We start from the raw sequence: 14,144 nt of genomic DNA on the forward strand, positions 1-14,144 counted from the left end.
GATCAAAACCCTCTTTTTAATTCTCATCTGTGTCTTCCAGATATTTTTTTCTGGAAGGACAAAGACTAGCACGGGGACCAGTTCAGGGAAGTACTTGAGCACATCTGAAAGTTTGCTCTTATTTCAAGGCATCACACATGGAAATGCTTAATATTAAGCATAAAATTAACTAAATTATTCTAAAGCCTGGTTTATTTACTTCAGAAGAAATATGAACATGACTGAGCTGAAACAGGGACATAAATGTTATCATAAAGGGTCACTTCCCTGAATTAATTCCCCTAAACAGGGAGTGAATACACTTATCCTTATTTACAAAATGCGCAGAGATCTAAGAGTCATAATTACCTGAGCAATTTTCTGCAACTTTTGCAAAATATTATCTTTTTATTTCCAAAAGAAAAATGGCTTGTGGAATTTTCATGTAACACTCCATTTGCCTAATTCACCTGTTTAAATACTTCTCTATGGCACCAAGTGGTGGACTTAATTTTTCCTTTTATTATTTTGGTTTTGAACCTATTCAAAGCGGTAAGATTAGTGAAATTACAGCTAAAATACTGGCTAGGAAAGCTGCATCGAGAAGCAGGCACGTATTTTCTTTGACAATTTTAAGGAAACGTTTTCTCTCTTTGATCAAAACTTTGATGGAAGTGTTCTAACTGGTTACACTATATAAAACCATTTTGTAGATTGTAAATAACCGTTCTACTTTATAGCAGCTTACTATGTGATTACTTGGTAAATCGCTGAGATTCCTGGAATGTACTTTGACAGTTTCAATAGGAGCCAACTCTCATTTCAGTTTCAATTTTTGCTGTAAAAATAGCTGGAATCCTCTTGGAAACTGCAAACCTTGTTATGGTCAGAGTCAGTCCAGTAAAGCAGTTCCTATGTCCCAGCTGCTTTCAATTCAAAAAAACAAAACCTGAAGAGATGCTGGCTACGTGCCATTGCCACAGATGGAAAGCTTGGATTCTGAATGCAGTTCAGCAGCAGTTCTCTGCCCCCTCGACTTAGTTTATTTGGATTCGTCTCTCATATGCAGTACACTTAGACCTGGAAAGAAAACCATCAGTTTATACTTCCCCTACTGGGAACCCAGCTCTTTCCTTTACCTGCTCAAATTCTTCGCAAAATCAAAGAGTTGTAAAAGGGATTGTGCAGCGTTGATCAGCAAATGCTGAAAGAGAAAGATTAGATTCCGTAAATCCTTCTTTGTTAAACTAATCAATATAAAATGTAGTGTGCTGTTGCTGGAAAGGCAGATTGTACACCTCAGCCTGAAAAGAATTAGGGGAAGTGTAGCTTTAAAATATTTCCTTAGCCATACTTGCCTTGGAGATTTATATGTGAAATAAATGAATAACCGAACAGTAAATAGTAATAAAGTGTGCATTTGTAAGGAAGTTAATTTAAAAAGACATTTCTTGTTTGGCAGATGCAGCACTTTTGGTCACACCCTAGGACACTGCCCAAAGAAAAATATCCTTATAATCCTTAAAGGAAACAGAGTCAAAAAGCTTTTCCAGCACTTTTATTTGCTCTAATTTTCTGCTGTTATTTATAAAATGACCTCTTCACCTGGTGCATTTAGACCTGGAAAGTAAACCTCTTGTGACCAGCTTGTGAAATGGAGTTGAGTGCTTCAAGGCAGTAGGAGTCTGGGAATCCTGAACTTTGTTCAATAGTTTTAACACTTTTTTTTTCTTTGAGTGGCAATGTGTCCTGCCTTACAGAATGATGCAAATATGAAAACAGTGCTTATTGCATACTCAGGTTATGCTGGAACCCTCTACCTCATTTTTATGAGGTTTCTTTCTTTTTTCTTTTTTCTTTTTTTTGATACTTGCAAATAGAACAGAAAAGGTATTTTACGGAACCTGATGAAAAAAGATCTCAAGATCCCAAACAGTGAACAGGTCCAGGTGAAAATTCAAATTCTGAGCCAGGATTTTGAAACTATCAGTGATTTTGGATCCTTAATTTTTGAAATATACTAAGGAGAGCTCTTTTCTCAGAGGATTAGCAGTCAGCATTTTCTGAAGCTTACAACCCTTTAAAGTTCTTAGAGTCGCGCACCAAAACCCGCTAGTCATCCTTAAAAGCTCTTGTCCTGACTGCTGAAGGTTAAGATGAAATTCTGTGTTCATCACCCATTGCAAGAAGTAGTTCATATTGCTAAAGGCTAAAGAAGAGGAAAGAAACAATATTAATCTCTTTAGGGCCTGACGTCCTTCCCATTACAGCATCTTGATGAAATTCTTGTCAGGAACATTTAGCCTATTCTACTATTCTACAACTTTTCCTGCCGATTCTAGTGAATCTGATTTTTTTTTCTTTGCTTCCTGCCTTTTTAAACTGCAGAGCAATTTGCTTTGTATGTAGAAAAACAGCTGTCATCTCTCACCTTCAATATCTATCTATTTTAGTGCTGGTTGAAGTGATTCCAAGAGCCAGTGTATATAAATTAACTTGTTTATAAAGCACTTTGGAGTATAAAAAGATACCTAGTAAATGTCAGGTAGCACCCAAAGCAGTTACAAAATCTAACAATGTCAGTATCATTCCCATATATACCTATGTGACGTGTTAAATTGAACTGGAAGATATATTATCTCAAAGCTGGAGTCAATACTATGTGTCTCTGGCATATTGCCACTGGAATTGTGCTTGTGGGGCTTCACCAATAAAACATTACCACAGTCTTGGTAACTATTGTCTTCTCTGTAATTTAGTATTTTGACAAGATGACATGAAAGTTTGGCAGGCTTTCATGTCAAGAAAGCCAAGAGAATGATTTTTTTTTTTCCTCCGGTGAAGAAGAGTTCACTTTATAGATGAGCTGTCTTCTGGGAAAGGCAAGGTCAGCAGAACGCAGGTTATTTTTAGGGATCATATACCCCCGAGCCAAGACTCCCCAGTGCTAGACAATAATCAGCTACTGTATTATATTGTTTTATTTTGTATTTCGCAGCTGTGTGCACTTGACCGTGTTTTGCCAGCAGAGACGTTTTGTTAAGGGGTGAGTGAGGGATCTCTAAACACAAACTCCCCAAACTAAATAAATCACAAACCCAAACCAACCTCCCTAAAGTTCCCATATGCTCACAGGGATCATGATTTACTGCAGCAACTGTGTAACTCTTAAAGTGCCCTCAGAATTGCTGTGAAGCCAGAAAAATGGATGCTTGTAAACTCACCAGATTCTGATCTTGTCTCTTGCTTACATATGTTCTACTAGAAGTCAATCTAAAGTGGATTTTAAATATCTTTTTAACTGTTGATAACTGCAGATACAAAGCAGTAAACCCCAGGCTGACCATTGTGCGTACCAGGGTCCTGATGTGCTGCATATTCTGCTAGGGAGAAAGTCTCTGCAGACAGTGGCTTTTTGCACTGCTCCCCGAGCGGATGTACCAGTTGGTTCTTGCCTTCTGAATCAGTCGCAAGAGGCCTTGTTTTCAGTTTCCAAAAAAAAATCCTTTCTTGGGCTTGTATTTAACTGCTGGCTTGTGTACAGCTGCAAGCACCCTTCTTTTTGCTTTTCCAAGCTTCTGCTTGGAACATGCCCCTGTGCCCTGGTGCAGCTGGATACCTGTTTGCTCTGAGCAGCAGGCAAGAGTAGCCTGGAGAAGGCACCTCCCTAGCCCAGCTGCACAGCTTCCGAACTGGAGCTATCGCCCAGGTGGCTAGCTGGGTATGCAGGGCAGAAGAACATGTGTCTGCCTGTACTTGTCCATGTAGTTGTGTGCCTACTTTTACCTCAATTAACTCAGGTTGAGAACATGTGTTTTTTGGCAAGGAAGCAAAGGCCACCTGCAGCTGACTCCAAACCTTCTCTGTTTTCCTGCTTGGGCAGCGTGTACCTCTAGCTCTCCTTTGCCCACAGCTTCACAGGTTTGTGTGTTTTGTGACAGGGGAGGGAGTTGCAGTCCGTTGTTGAAGCGTACAGTTATAGATTATCAGTCAGACTTCTGTGAAGGAAGCTTGAGTTTTGGAGGTGATTCGTTTAGCTATAGTTTCAGTATGGTGAAATCATAGTCTGCGACTGTACAAATGGTTACCTGTCATTCATATTTCCAGGGAACATGATAGCAAGTCGTTAGCCTGCACCTAAATTGACCTGCAGAAGTATACCATGACGTATCCTCATATTTGTGAGGTCCTGTGTTCACCCACAGTGAAGATCTCGATTGAGACATGTCTCAGCTCCCACCTTGCATGGATTTCTTCTCCATGGAGCTCACCGAGAGCTGGACATTAGCACGAACAGTCACTCAACCCAGTAGTTCCTAATCTGTGGCCTTTATGAGTGGAGGTCCCATTTAGGAGTTATGAATTGCCTTATCTCAGTTCAGTTTTTAACAAACATCTAGCACATGCTTGTATCAAGAGCCCTCAAGATTTAAAGTCTTCCCCTCGCACTGCTACAGGTGAACCTCTTCTTTTTCTGTGCAGAAAGACATTTTGTTTAAAACAGAGTGCCTCCACAAATGGTATAATGTGGGTCTTCCTTCTTTCCTACCAGAACAGGACTTCTGGTTTCTATAATCTCTTGGACACTTCCTACTTTCGAGATCATTATCTTTAAATTTATCTGATGAATCAACAGAACAAGGAATAGGTCCAAGCTTATCACACATCAAAATATTGATGGAATTAAAAACAACGGGACAGTGGAAGTTAAGGCATGGTAGAAACAAGGGTAAAATATTTAATAATTATTATTATTTAACATTACCAAAAGTTTGAGAGGCTAGTTTCATAGTCTAAGATAATACTCATGTATAACTTAGCTATTTTAATGGGAACAATGACTGACAAATTACAGATTTTTTTCTTAAACTTTTCTACATTGACAGGTGCTATCAGAATCACCTCATAATACCTTTATTTTGTGTTTTCTCTCTGAAGTTTTATTTTGTTTTGTTTCTCTGCAGGATGATGGCCTCCCAGAGAATGAACATCAGCTATCGGTAGCTGGGAAGATAAAGAAGCATTTCAACACAGGCCCTAAACCGAACAGCACAGCAGCTGGAGTTTCTGTCATAGCAGTAAGCATCTGAAATACACAGCTGAAACATTTAAATATGTGACCACAAGGCAGTGTGTGTTTAGGAGATGCCACCAAGAGAAACCGGAGAGGTCAATCTATAGATAATTCTAGGATTTAATTAATATGTTTAGACTGATATTCTGCACAATTTCTCCGTTGATTCTCCTCGTGAGTCACATTGTTATTTAACAGCCCTAGCACATCAAAACGTAAGCACACGTCTGCATTTCACTAGAGGACCGCTGGGCAAACTCCAGTGTAAATTCAACTTTTTAAACTGTGGGATCATGCCATTTTACTTGGCAGCAGAATCATCACATGGACTGAGGCAACACAGAGGTTGTAGCAGAAGGACAGCAGCACTTTGCGAATGAGTGGAAATCACTCCAAAATTGTAACAATCTCTACAGCAACCTGAGCTTCTTTTCTCTGATGATACCAGAGAGAGCTAGGATGGCTCGCTGCATACCGAGAAGCGCTTCCTTCATAGTTTATGCTAATTAGCCATTTCTGATGTAGCTGAGCAGCAACTTTTTATTCAGTTACATGCCCCAAGTACATGCACTAGCTGCTTCCTTTTGGGGCAGAAGGAGTAAATTTATTAAAGACCTAATAGACCTTCTTGGTTCCTTCACTAACGTCTAGGTATTCCAAGTTATAATGTATCAGAGCTTCTGAAACCAAGCTTGACCAAACTCTTGACCAAGCTCTGCTGAGATTTCAGTGGCATCCTCAGTGCAGCATAAATCACATACATTTGTATTTTTTTCTAAAGATGAACATGTGTATTAGATATACATGCACATGGAATATATTCAGCATTTTATGAGATTATTCATACTAATGCCATTAAATGGTAACATATACATCCTTTACATTTTTGATACATCTGCCTGTGTTTGTAAGCTTTTCTTTATTACTCATGGTAATGTTAATGCTCCAGATAGTCACTAAAAATAAGTGACACATTAAACATAACCATTCCCATATCGGATTACTCAGTGTTCATTCCCAGCTTCCATAAATTGCAGGTGGTGTGACTGCACATGTACACGTTCTTGTACTGTTTCCACTTTCATGTTTCTCAGCTCAGCCCCTCCAGTGATGAGTTAAATCAGCATGAAGTAAACTCAGCTCAGCACATGCAATCTGGCTGACAGGTGTGATCTCTTTGTGCAGCAAAATGGATACTCCCTCAAAGTTACTCGATATAATTACTTACGATTTCAAGCTATGCCTCTCTCATTTTTTTCCTTTACTTTTTTCAACACTAAACTTCCTCAACATGGAAGCAAATTGTCCCTCATGCTTTTCTTAGATTTTCTTGGTCATCAGCTAACATAGTCCGCATTTTTTATGTTCATTTTTTAAGCAATAATACTGCAACAACTCTCCCGCAACTAAAACATCACATACCCATTGCTCATCTGAAATGCAGGTATGTTCTGTACAGACTAGTTGAAACCGTGTTCTGTTCGAATGGACTGCCAGCACGCTCGTCCATGAGAATTACTGCTCAGAGCCCCTATGCAAATAACTTTAAAGCTTAGACATAAGAAATGATGCCTCTGTCCTCATCCATCCCTCGCCTCCTTTAATTTTTTAATTTCCCTACCCTCCTTTTTTTTCTTTGACCCAGTTGCTCTGCCAAGGAACTGTTTACAGCAGTTTGATGCTTGAGTAATGAAAAAAGGCACTAGTGAATCTTGACTCTGAAGAACATTATATTTTTTAAAAAATATATATGTTAATTTATATTCTTTAACGGCTTTTTTTTAGTGTTTGAAATTTTAACAAATTATTGTTAGTGGCCATCTGTATGGGTAAACATCACACTCTGGCATGATTAATTCTGCAGTTTTGCCTATAAAGTAGAAATGTTCAGAATATTTTTAAAAATTCAGAAAAGTGGTCTGGTTAGCTATTGTTATTTATTTTCTAAAAACTTGGAGAAGCTGGAGAAGTATAAATCTCTTTAGTGTTTTGGTAATGTTCCAGAAAGCTGGATATTTTGATTTTAAGAATAAATTACCTTTAACTTAATAAGTAAAATAAATCCAAAGTAAAACAATAAAACCTTTAATTGTTGTTGCTGCATTTAAAAGCATGTGTAACATAGATTTGACATGCTTAGTCATTAGGGTTTTATATTTGGGAATCTTCCTTTTCACTGTGATATCAAATACCATAGAAGTAAATCTTATTAACTAAGCCTGCTCTACATTTAGAATATGCAAAGTATATACAGATGCTGTAACATATTGTTCGGCACTAAAGGAGTGCACTAAGTTTATTTCCCCAAAAAAAGAACGGTTTATTTTGCCTGCTTGTATGTTTACTGTAACCTTTTGAGAGAATGCTTGTGTATATAATATATAGTGATGAATTCTATATATTATATGGCACATCTGTGTTTGTGTGTGTGTGAAAATGTGTTAATATGTGCATATTTATATAGATTACTTAATCTTATCAAATATAAATCTTAGCATTATTTTGAATTTATAACTTCATTCATGTACAGACAGAGCTAATCTGTGGTATTTCGTTCTTAACCTGTGCTCACACTGGTGTGATATTATCTGCCTGTTTCCTTTTGTGGTAAGAGGTAACACACCTCAAAGATCTCAAGCTACATTCATCATATGCACCAATTAAAACTAATAAGAAAATTAAGTTAATAAGGATGCATTTGTGGTCAGCATGATTGCCTGGAAGTTTGAAGCCACATGTGTTTTACATGCGTGTACCATGGCTGCTGCTTCCTTCATGAATGTCCCAAAACCTTGGCTTTACTCCTTTTGTTCAGGTAGACGTTTGCTTCAGTTACGTAGTAGGTCTCAGTAAAAGTTGGTTCTGACCGTTCAGGCTGGAGACATGCTACGACTTCTCATGCACGTGTCCAGACTCAAAGTTTATCTACCTTTAAAAGGATTTATCAGTTTGGACAAACTACTGTAATGAACGTGCTGTGCATGCCTGGCAAAGCTGTTCCTTTGCTGGTGTAGCTGAAGATGATTTCTCAAGCAAAATTAACAATACGGGCAAAGAGAGGGGGGAGTTTGCTACATTAAAGCAGCATTAAAAGTTCTACCAGCATCAATATGTCGGTCGGAAAAAAAACAGTCATTCCCTTAAACTAATGTAGCTTTGCCAGCAAAATTTAATTGGAGAGCCAGCTTCTAAAACAGCTGTAAAATTAAAAAGGCCCTAATATAAACATTGCTTGCTGATGGGAGAGTATATCGGAGAAAGATCACTATTCTTGCCCTATTCTTAAACTCTTTTCATAAGCATTTACTACAGGTCGCTGTCAAAGACAGGCGGCTAGATTAGGTGCCCCTTCGGTCTGTCTCACAACAACCATACTTCTGTTAATTATGTGTCAAAACATTTGCAAGCATCGAGTTTCTCATATAGTTTTCCAACAGGAATAATATTTTCTAGTTCCACCATGGTGTTTGTAAAAGATATTGCAGTGAAAGCAAAAACAAAAAAACAAAAAAGCGAACAAAAAAAAAAAAAGCCCAGATATTTACTAAATAGACTTTTTAAAAGTTGGGGATAGAATTTTCCGTTCAGCCCTTCATGTGGGTCGTCCCGCTGTTGCTTCAGCCACTAAACACCCGATGGCCATGCCCTATGCGTTCAAACGACGGCACCTGAAGTGAGCAAGAGGGAGCCAAAATAATTTTTAAAGAAGTGCTTTGCAGTCCAGAGGTGTGCTGTAATTCTGTATATTAACTGAGCTTTGTCCAGTTTGTGTTCCTGTCTGAAGTGTTAAAGCTTTGCCTGTATGTTGTCACTTTTTGTGCCCGTATTTTTGCCATCGTTAAGACAGGAGAAAAGACTATCGATAGCGTTAGGGTAAGGGCTTACGAGGCCTCTGTCTTGGCAATGGGAGTAAATTCCTGCCCGAGACTCGCGTGAACCAAGGAAGGCAGAAAAGGAGCGAAGCTGCTCGGGCTCCGCAGCCCCTGAGCGCGGCGGGCGCCCCGGTTCGCCCCGGACGCGGCCGAGGCGCTTCCACGCGCTCCGCTGATGGCCAGAGAGAACTGCGGATCGCAAGCGGCGTTTGCGGGAGCGGGATTTCTTGGGCGCTGAGGAAGAGAAGCCAAGGCTGCTAGTTCTGTTCGGCTTGAGGAAGAACCTGTGTCCCAAACGTCACCGCGCAGCTGTGTGTGCCGTTCTGGCATCATTGTGTGTAACCAGTTTTTTCATAGAATAATTTCCACAGTGGCTAAATTGTTTGGCCTCATATTAGAAATCCAACTTCCTCGATTTTCCTCTGTATTTCTTTTGGCCTACTAGATTTCTGAACAGTGGATTTTGGTCTGCTTTTTGAAAAACAGTCCTTTTGTGTAATTTATATGCAGTATAGCAAGAAGCCAGTAGATGGCAATAGCAGACCAGTGTAGATAAGCCTAGAAAGAATTAACTATAAGTGCAAGAGTCTCATGCTTTTAAAGAGGAAACATCCTTTAAATAATTCTAAATAAGATGAAACAGGCATTGTTTTAACAAAATGGAGTAAATTATTAAATTCTATACTTGCAATACAGGCACCAAGAAATTTTTAAATTTATTTACATCCTAACAGCACTTAAAGTAGTTGGTAGCTAGGAATGCGTTGAACCGCTTTTCTGCATTTAGAATTAGTAACTGTCACCAGTATTGGGGATATATGCCACAGTCCTAATGAAGCACAAAATGGCCTTTTCTCTTCATAGGGCACAACGAGAAAATCATTGCAGTCTCCAATATTAAAGTGGGCAGAGTGTCTCTCTCAAGATACTCTCCCCTAAAATTTTATTTAAGTCAGTTAAATGCTCTCTCACCCATCTGTTCGTGCAGCACAGGGAGGTTAGAGAAAACAACACATTTTCTTTGTTCCTGTGCACATCGTTCTGCTAGTGATGAGCTTAAACTTAAGAGATCTTTGTTTCTTAAACAGTAGCGTGATCGCACTTTGCTGGACACAATGTTAAGTTCCTTTCCATTTTGACTTTAATTGGTGCAATTTTAAATGTAACAGTTTTTGAACTTTTATCTTTTTGAGCATGAGGTGTATGCTGAAATGATAAACAGTGTTATTCGTGGCTCTGAGTGGTCCTCCTCTCCAAGGTTAACGCATTTTTTTAAATGAATTACCGTGATGGATGGGGTATCAAAACCTGATTCTTTTCATCTTTACACAGTCCATGATTACGAAGCAGTCTAATTTAAGCCTTGTGTAGTCTGTCTAGCCTGCTCCTTGTGATGGTTGCACTGCATTTTTTAAAATTATTAAACCTCTCAGTTTAATTGCAAAAGATAATTTTCCATTACTGGTATGTGCAACTTAAAAGGGCACTTCTGTCTTTGGAGGTAACGAGATATTTATCAGACTTTTAAATGAATGCATTATGCATTAAGTAACCTATTTTGCAAACTCCATTTTAGTTCAAATAAATTGGCTTCTAATTTAGCAAGGCCAAACCTAGAGGTGGTATCTTTTTCCTTTGTTTTTTTTTTTTTGTTTGTTTGTTTGTTTGCTTCTTTTTCTTTTCCTTTCTTTTTTTAAATTTTTTTTTCCTGTCTCCAGTGCGTAGGTGTAGGCTGTTAGCTAAGTGCCTTCTGAAAGTGAAAACCGTAAATATGCACTAAATAAGGAACAGCTTGCTCTGGAGTCTTAATTCTTTAGCATAATGTCGATCCACTGAGTTGCCCCGTTTCTCTCTGCTCAGCTGGACCACGGGTTTACCATCAAGCGATCAGGGTCTTTGGACTACTACCAACAACCAGGAATGTATTGGATAAGGTATGAGATGGTGCAGCTCCAACAGTCAGTGTTTCCATGGCAACGTGCTGGCAGTCTCCATTAACCAGTTCCTTCGGTGGATAAACATGCGTTTTGATTTGTTACCCAGTCCATATGCTGCTTTATCGGTTTCATTGGGACCCTGACGGAGCCGCCACACCCCCTCATTCCCTTTCTTCACCCATTCTTCACGCCGGCATCGCCAGCTTTCTCCTCATTGCACACGCTCAGTATCAAGCTCTCCTTGTAGTTAAAAGGACAGTGTATATAGAAAATCTGCTAGATATGCTGAAGTACGCACCCTCCCCCTCCCCGCGGCTTGTTAAGGCATCTGCTTCCTGCGCGCTCCTGTCCTCAGACACATGGAGCAGCAACAGGGTCTCAGCATATATTTTCCTCTTTCTCCGTGCGAGATGTGGAGCTATATACTGTCATTTTAAACCCACAAAACACAATCCTTACCTTAGATTGCACAATGCATTTGCCTAACGTAGCACGTAGAAACTCTCCGAAGTTCAACGCGATATAATGCATTGTATGTGCTGGTAAGCTTGTGTTTCTAACGGCGCATTATTTCTATTTTATTTTCAAAACCCTTCTTTTTTTAACCTTTTTATTTTTTTTAATACTGCATGAATCTTTTCAATATATTTTTCTTCATCGTGTGACTGTGCCAGGGTTGTCGTTAGTTGGCTTGACCTGTATGATCAAATGGGACCTTGGGTGGGAGGGGGTTATTTTGGAGTGGGGGCAAGGAGGGATCCTGTTCTGCGAGCCCACAGGAGGCCCCCACGGCGCCTCGATCGATCAAATACCCCACAATTTCCATCGAGTGGTTATTTGCTGGCTTTTCTCCTTCTTATTACTCACTAGACCTCATTTGTGATGGCTAGAGAAATTTCTAAAAGCTCCTCGTGAAACCTGTGTTTTTCTAACACTGCAATTACTGAAGCCTTTAAAAACTCACCTATGAGGTATTTGGAAAAATTCAGCAAATAAACCACATCAGGGAAACAGCAGAGATGATCACTGCAAGTGTTTCCAGGAAAGTAAAATCCCCTCCCTGTGTCATTTCACTGAATGCATGAATCGGACTACAGCACAGTTTCCATAAAACCTAGCAGTTCCCTGAGCGCACACTAAGAATTAAGTAGATTCTGATATGGATGTTCTGGGGAAAAAAAAAAAAAAAAAAAAAAAGGAAAGAAAGAAAGAAAGATAAAAAAAAAAAAAATCCTCCTCTTCAGCCAAGAAATAGAAAAGTAGTTCCCATCCATCAATGAATTAAATGCTGGCTAAAAATAATTGCAAAACACTTTCACTCCAAGTGTTCAGATGTGTTTGAGTACCTGTATTTCTAGCGCATCTGTGTTCATGGCTGTATACTTACAGCAGTTTGCAAAAACGAGCAAAACGTGCTTTGTCTGTTGCATCAGTTAGCATCATGCTTCGCCCGACTCTAGTCGTGCAACGCAGCACGCTTAGGGAACAGCGGCAGCGCATCTGCGCTTTTTGGTCGTGAATTAAGGGGGGACTCACCAGCTTTTCTGTGGGTCCTGAGCACCCTGCTTAGCTATGTGTGGGTTTGGTAGTATTGGAAATATTTTCCTTTTCAATTACCAAGGAAAGATGACCTTTTTTGTCGAGTAGAACTTTGTCAAATAGTTGCAAATTTAATATTTCCTCTGTAAAAACAGAGGAAAGCTCATAGGAGCTTTATCGCTGATTTGTTTTTTCCAGAGTTTAATTACTATCCATGACCAGCTTATACTCCTTTTTCTACTTTACTCTTTTTTGTTTTACACGACAAATTCAGTACTGTCTTTCCATTTGTCGTACTCAATATTTAGATCTTTTAAAAATCCAGCTTCGGAGGCAACAGACCACCCGAAATAAGAGAGCACCTCGTCTCAGATTGGCCTTGACTCAGTTTAACTGCAAAGCCCAGATTTTGAAAGAAACCATATGCATTTGAGGGAGTGGGGGCTGGGGGGGGGCAGACTCTAATTCTGCTAGTTGGTAAATAAATAAACGCTATAAAAAAAAGGCCATTTGACTAAAGCACTAGTAATGGCTGCCATAGGCATACAAAATGACACATCCCTGAATAATGGGCTGGAGCAGATGGGCGATAATCTCTCTTATTCATACATAAACTGCTCTGTTTTCCAGCTGGGGGCAGTAACAACAATGTTTATAATTAGTGCTTTCTAAACAGTGCACCTAGTGTGCAAAGGCAAATTGGGAAAGTGGTGCTCCTAGGCGTATATGCTTAATTAGGAAATCCTATAACACTTGGTTCCTCCGAAGAGGCGCTGGTCTGTATTTTTTCTTCTTTCATCTCCAAGAAACAAGAGCTTTACAGGGCACCTACTGTAGTGACCAACATTTTGGTATAAATAAAACCATCTCAATTTAGCAGTAGTTTACTTTCTAGTAGTGACTGTAAGCCCAGATGCAAAGCATATGAAATGTTCATCAGTTCCCATATATAAAACGGTTAATTTATCACAGGCCCATGACAATTAACCTGAATTCACAAGTAGAGCAATGTATGAAAGCATGTCCAAAGGAAAATGTAATACTCCCTTTGTTAGTATTAAACTATTCATTTCTTCTCCACTCCTTTGATCATTTTCATCCCTAGTTTCTAGCAGTCTTCTAAAATATCTTTTTAAATGGCACTATTTCCTCCTTCAATCAACCAGAAAACCTTTTCCTTTCTCCACCTGAAAGACTTTCTTCTTTAAAACGTGCCTCAAAGTCATAATTTTCTGAGCACTGATTTTGCATCCTGTTTTATTCTGTGGCAGGAAGATAATATGTGCAAGTGTTCTTAAGTGAAGTGACTTTTTTGAGCTATTAAAATACAGCTTACTTTATTTATAGCAATAGCTGTTAGCTATGATGTCTGGAAAACCTTTCAGTGTTCCTTGAATGTGAGGAACAGGAAAAGTGCAATGGCCAATTCAGTGAAATCATTTGGACCCAAAGACGACACACATTTTCAAAGCAATGACACACAAGGTCACTGGAGCATCAGCCCTGCGACCAGAAGTGCAGAAAAGGCCAAGGTAGCTTCAATAGGGAGTGAGCCCCCACGGTCCCAGGGAAACTCGCACCGTCTGCGCTGAACCAGGGCTGCCGAGACTTTATTGTTCTCTATAGCCAAGAAAGCCACTTTGGGCTAGCTAGATAATCTGCCTGTGCTGCAATCACAGCTTCCTTCACCCCCAAATCACCAATGTCAAGTCAAAGTCAGCAGAGATCACCCATATTCCTCTC

The 14,144-nt window shown here is 39.4% G+C and overlaps 1 protein-coding gene across 2 annotated transcripts in view; it reads left to right on the forward strand.

Annotated features, from left to right (window-relative positions):
* Nucleotides 1-14,144, forward strand: part of DCLK1 (doublecortin like kinase 1) — a 251,768-nt gene that overhangs the window by 231,177 nt on the left and 6,447 nt on the right. The window contains exons 16-17 of one of the 2 annotated variants that reach the window (XM_062567109.1): nucleotides 4,944-5,057; nucleotides 10,786-10,859. In XM_062567109.1, coding sequence (XP_062423093.1) covers nucleotides 4,944-5,057; nucleotides 10,786-10,859 — 188 coding nt within the window. The remainder of the gene's footprint in view (nucleotides 1-4,943; nucleotides 5,058-10,785; nucleotides 10,860-14,144) is intronic. The other variant, XM_062567108.1, reaches the window with a different exon arrangement.

Source organism: Rhea pennata, chromosome 1 (genome assembly GCF_028389875.1).
Source record: "Rhea pennata isolate bPtePen1 chromosome 1, bPtePen1.pri, whole genome shotgun sequence".
Classification (NCBI taxonomy): domain Eukaryota; kingdom Metazoa; phylum Chordata; class Aves; order Rheiformes; family Rheidae; genus Rhea; species Rhea pennata.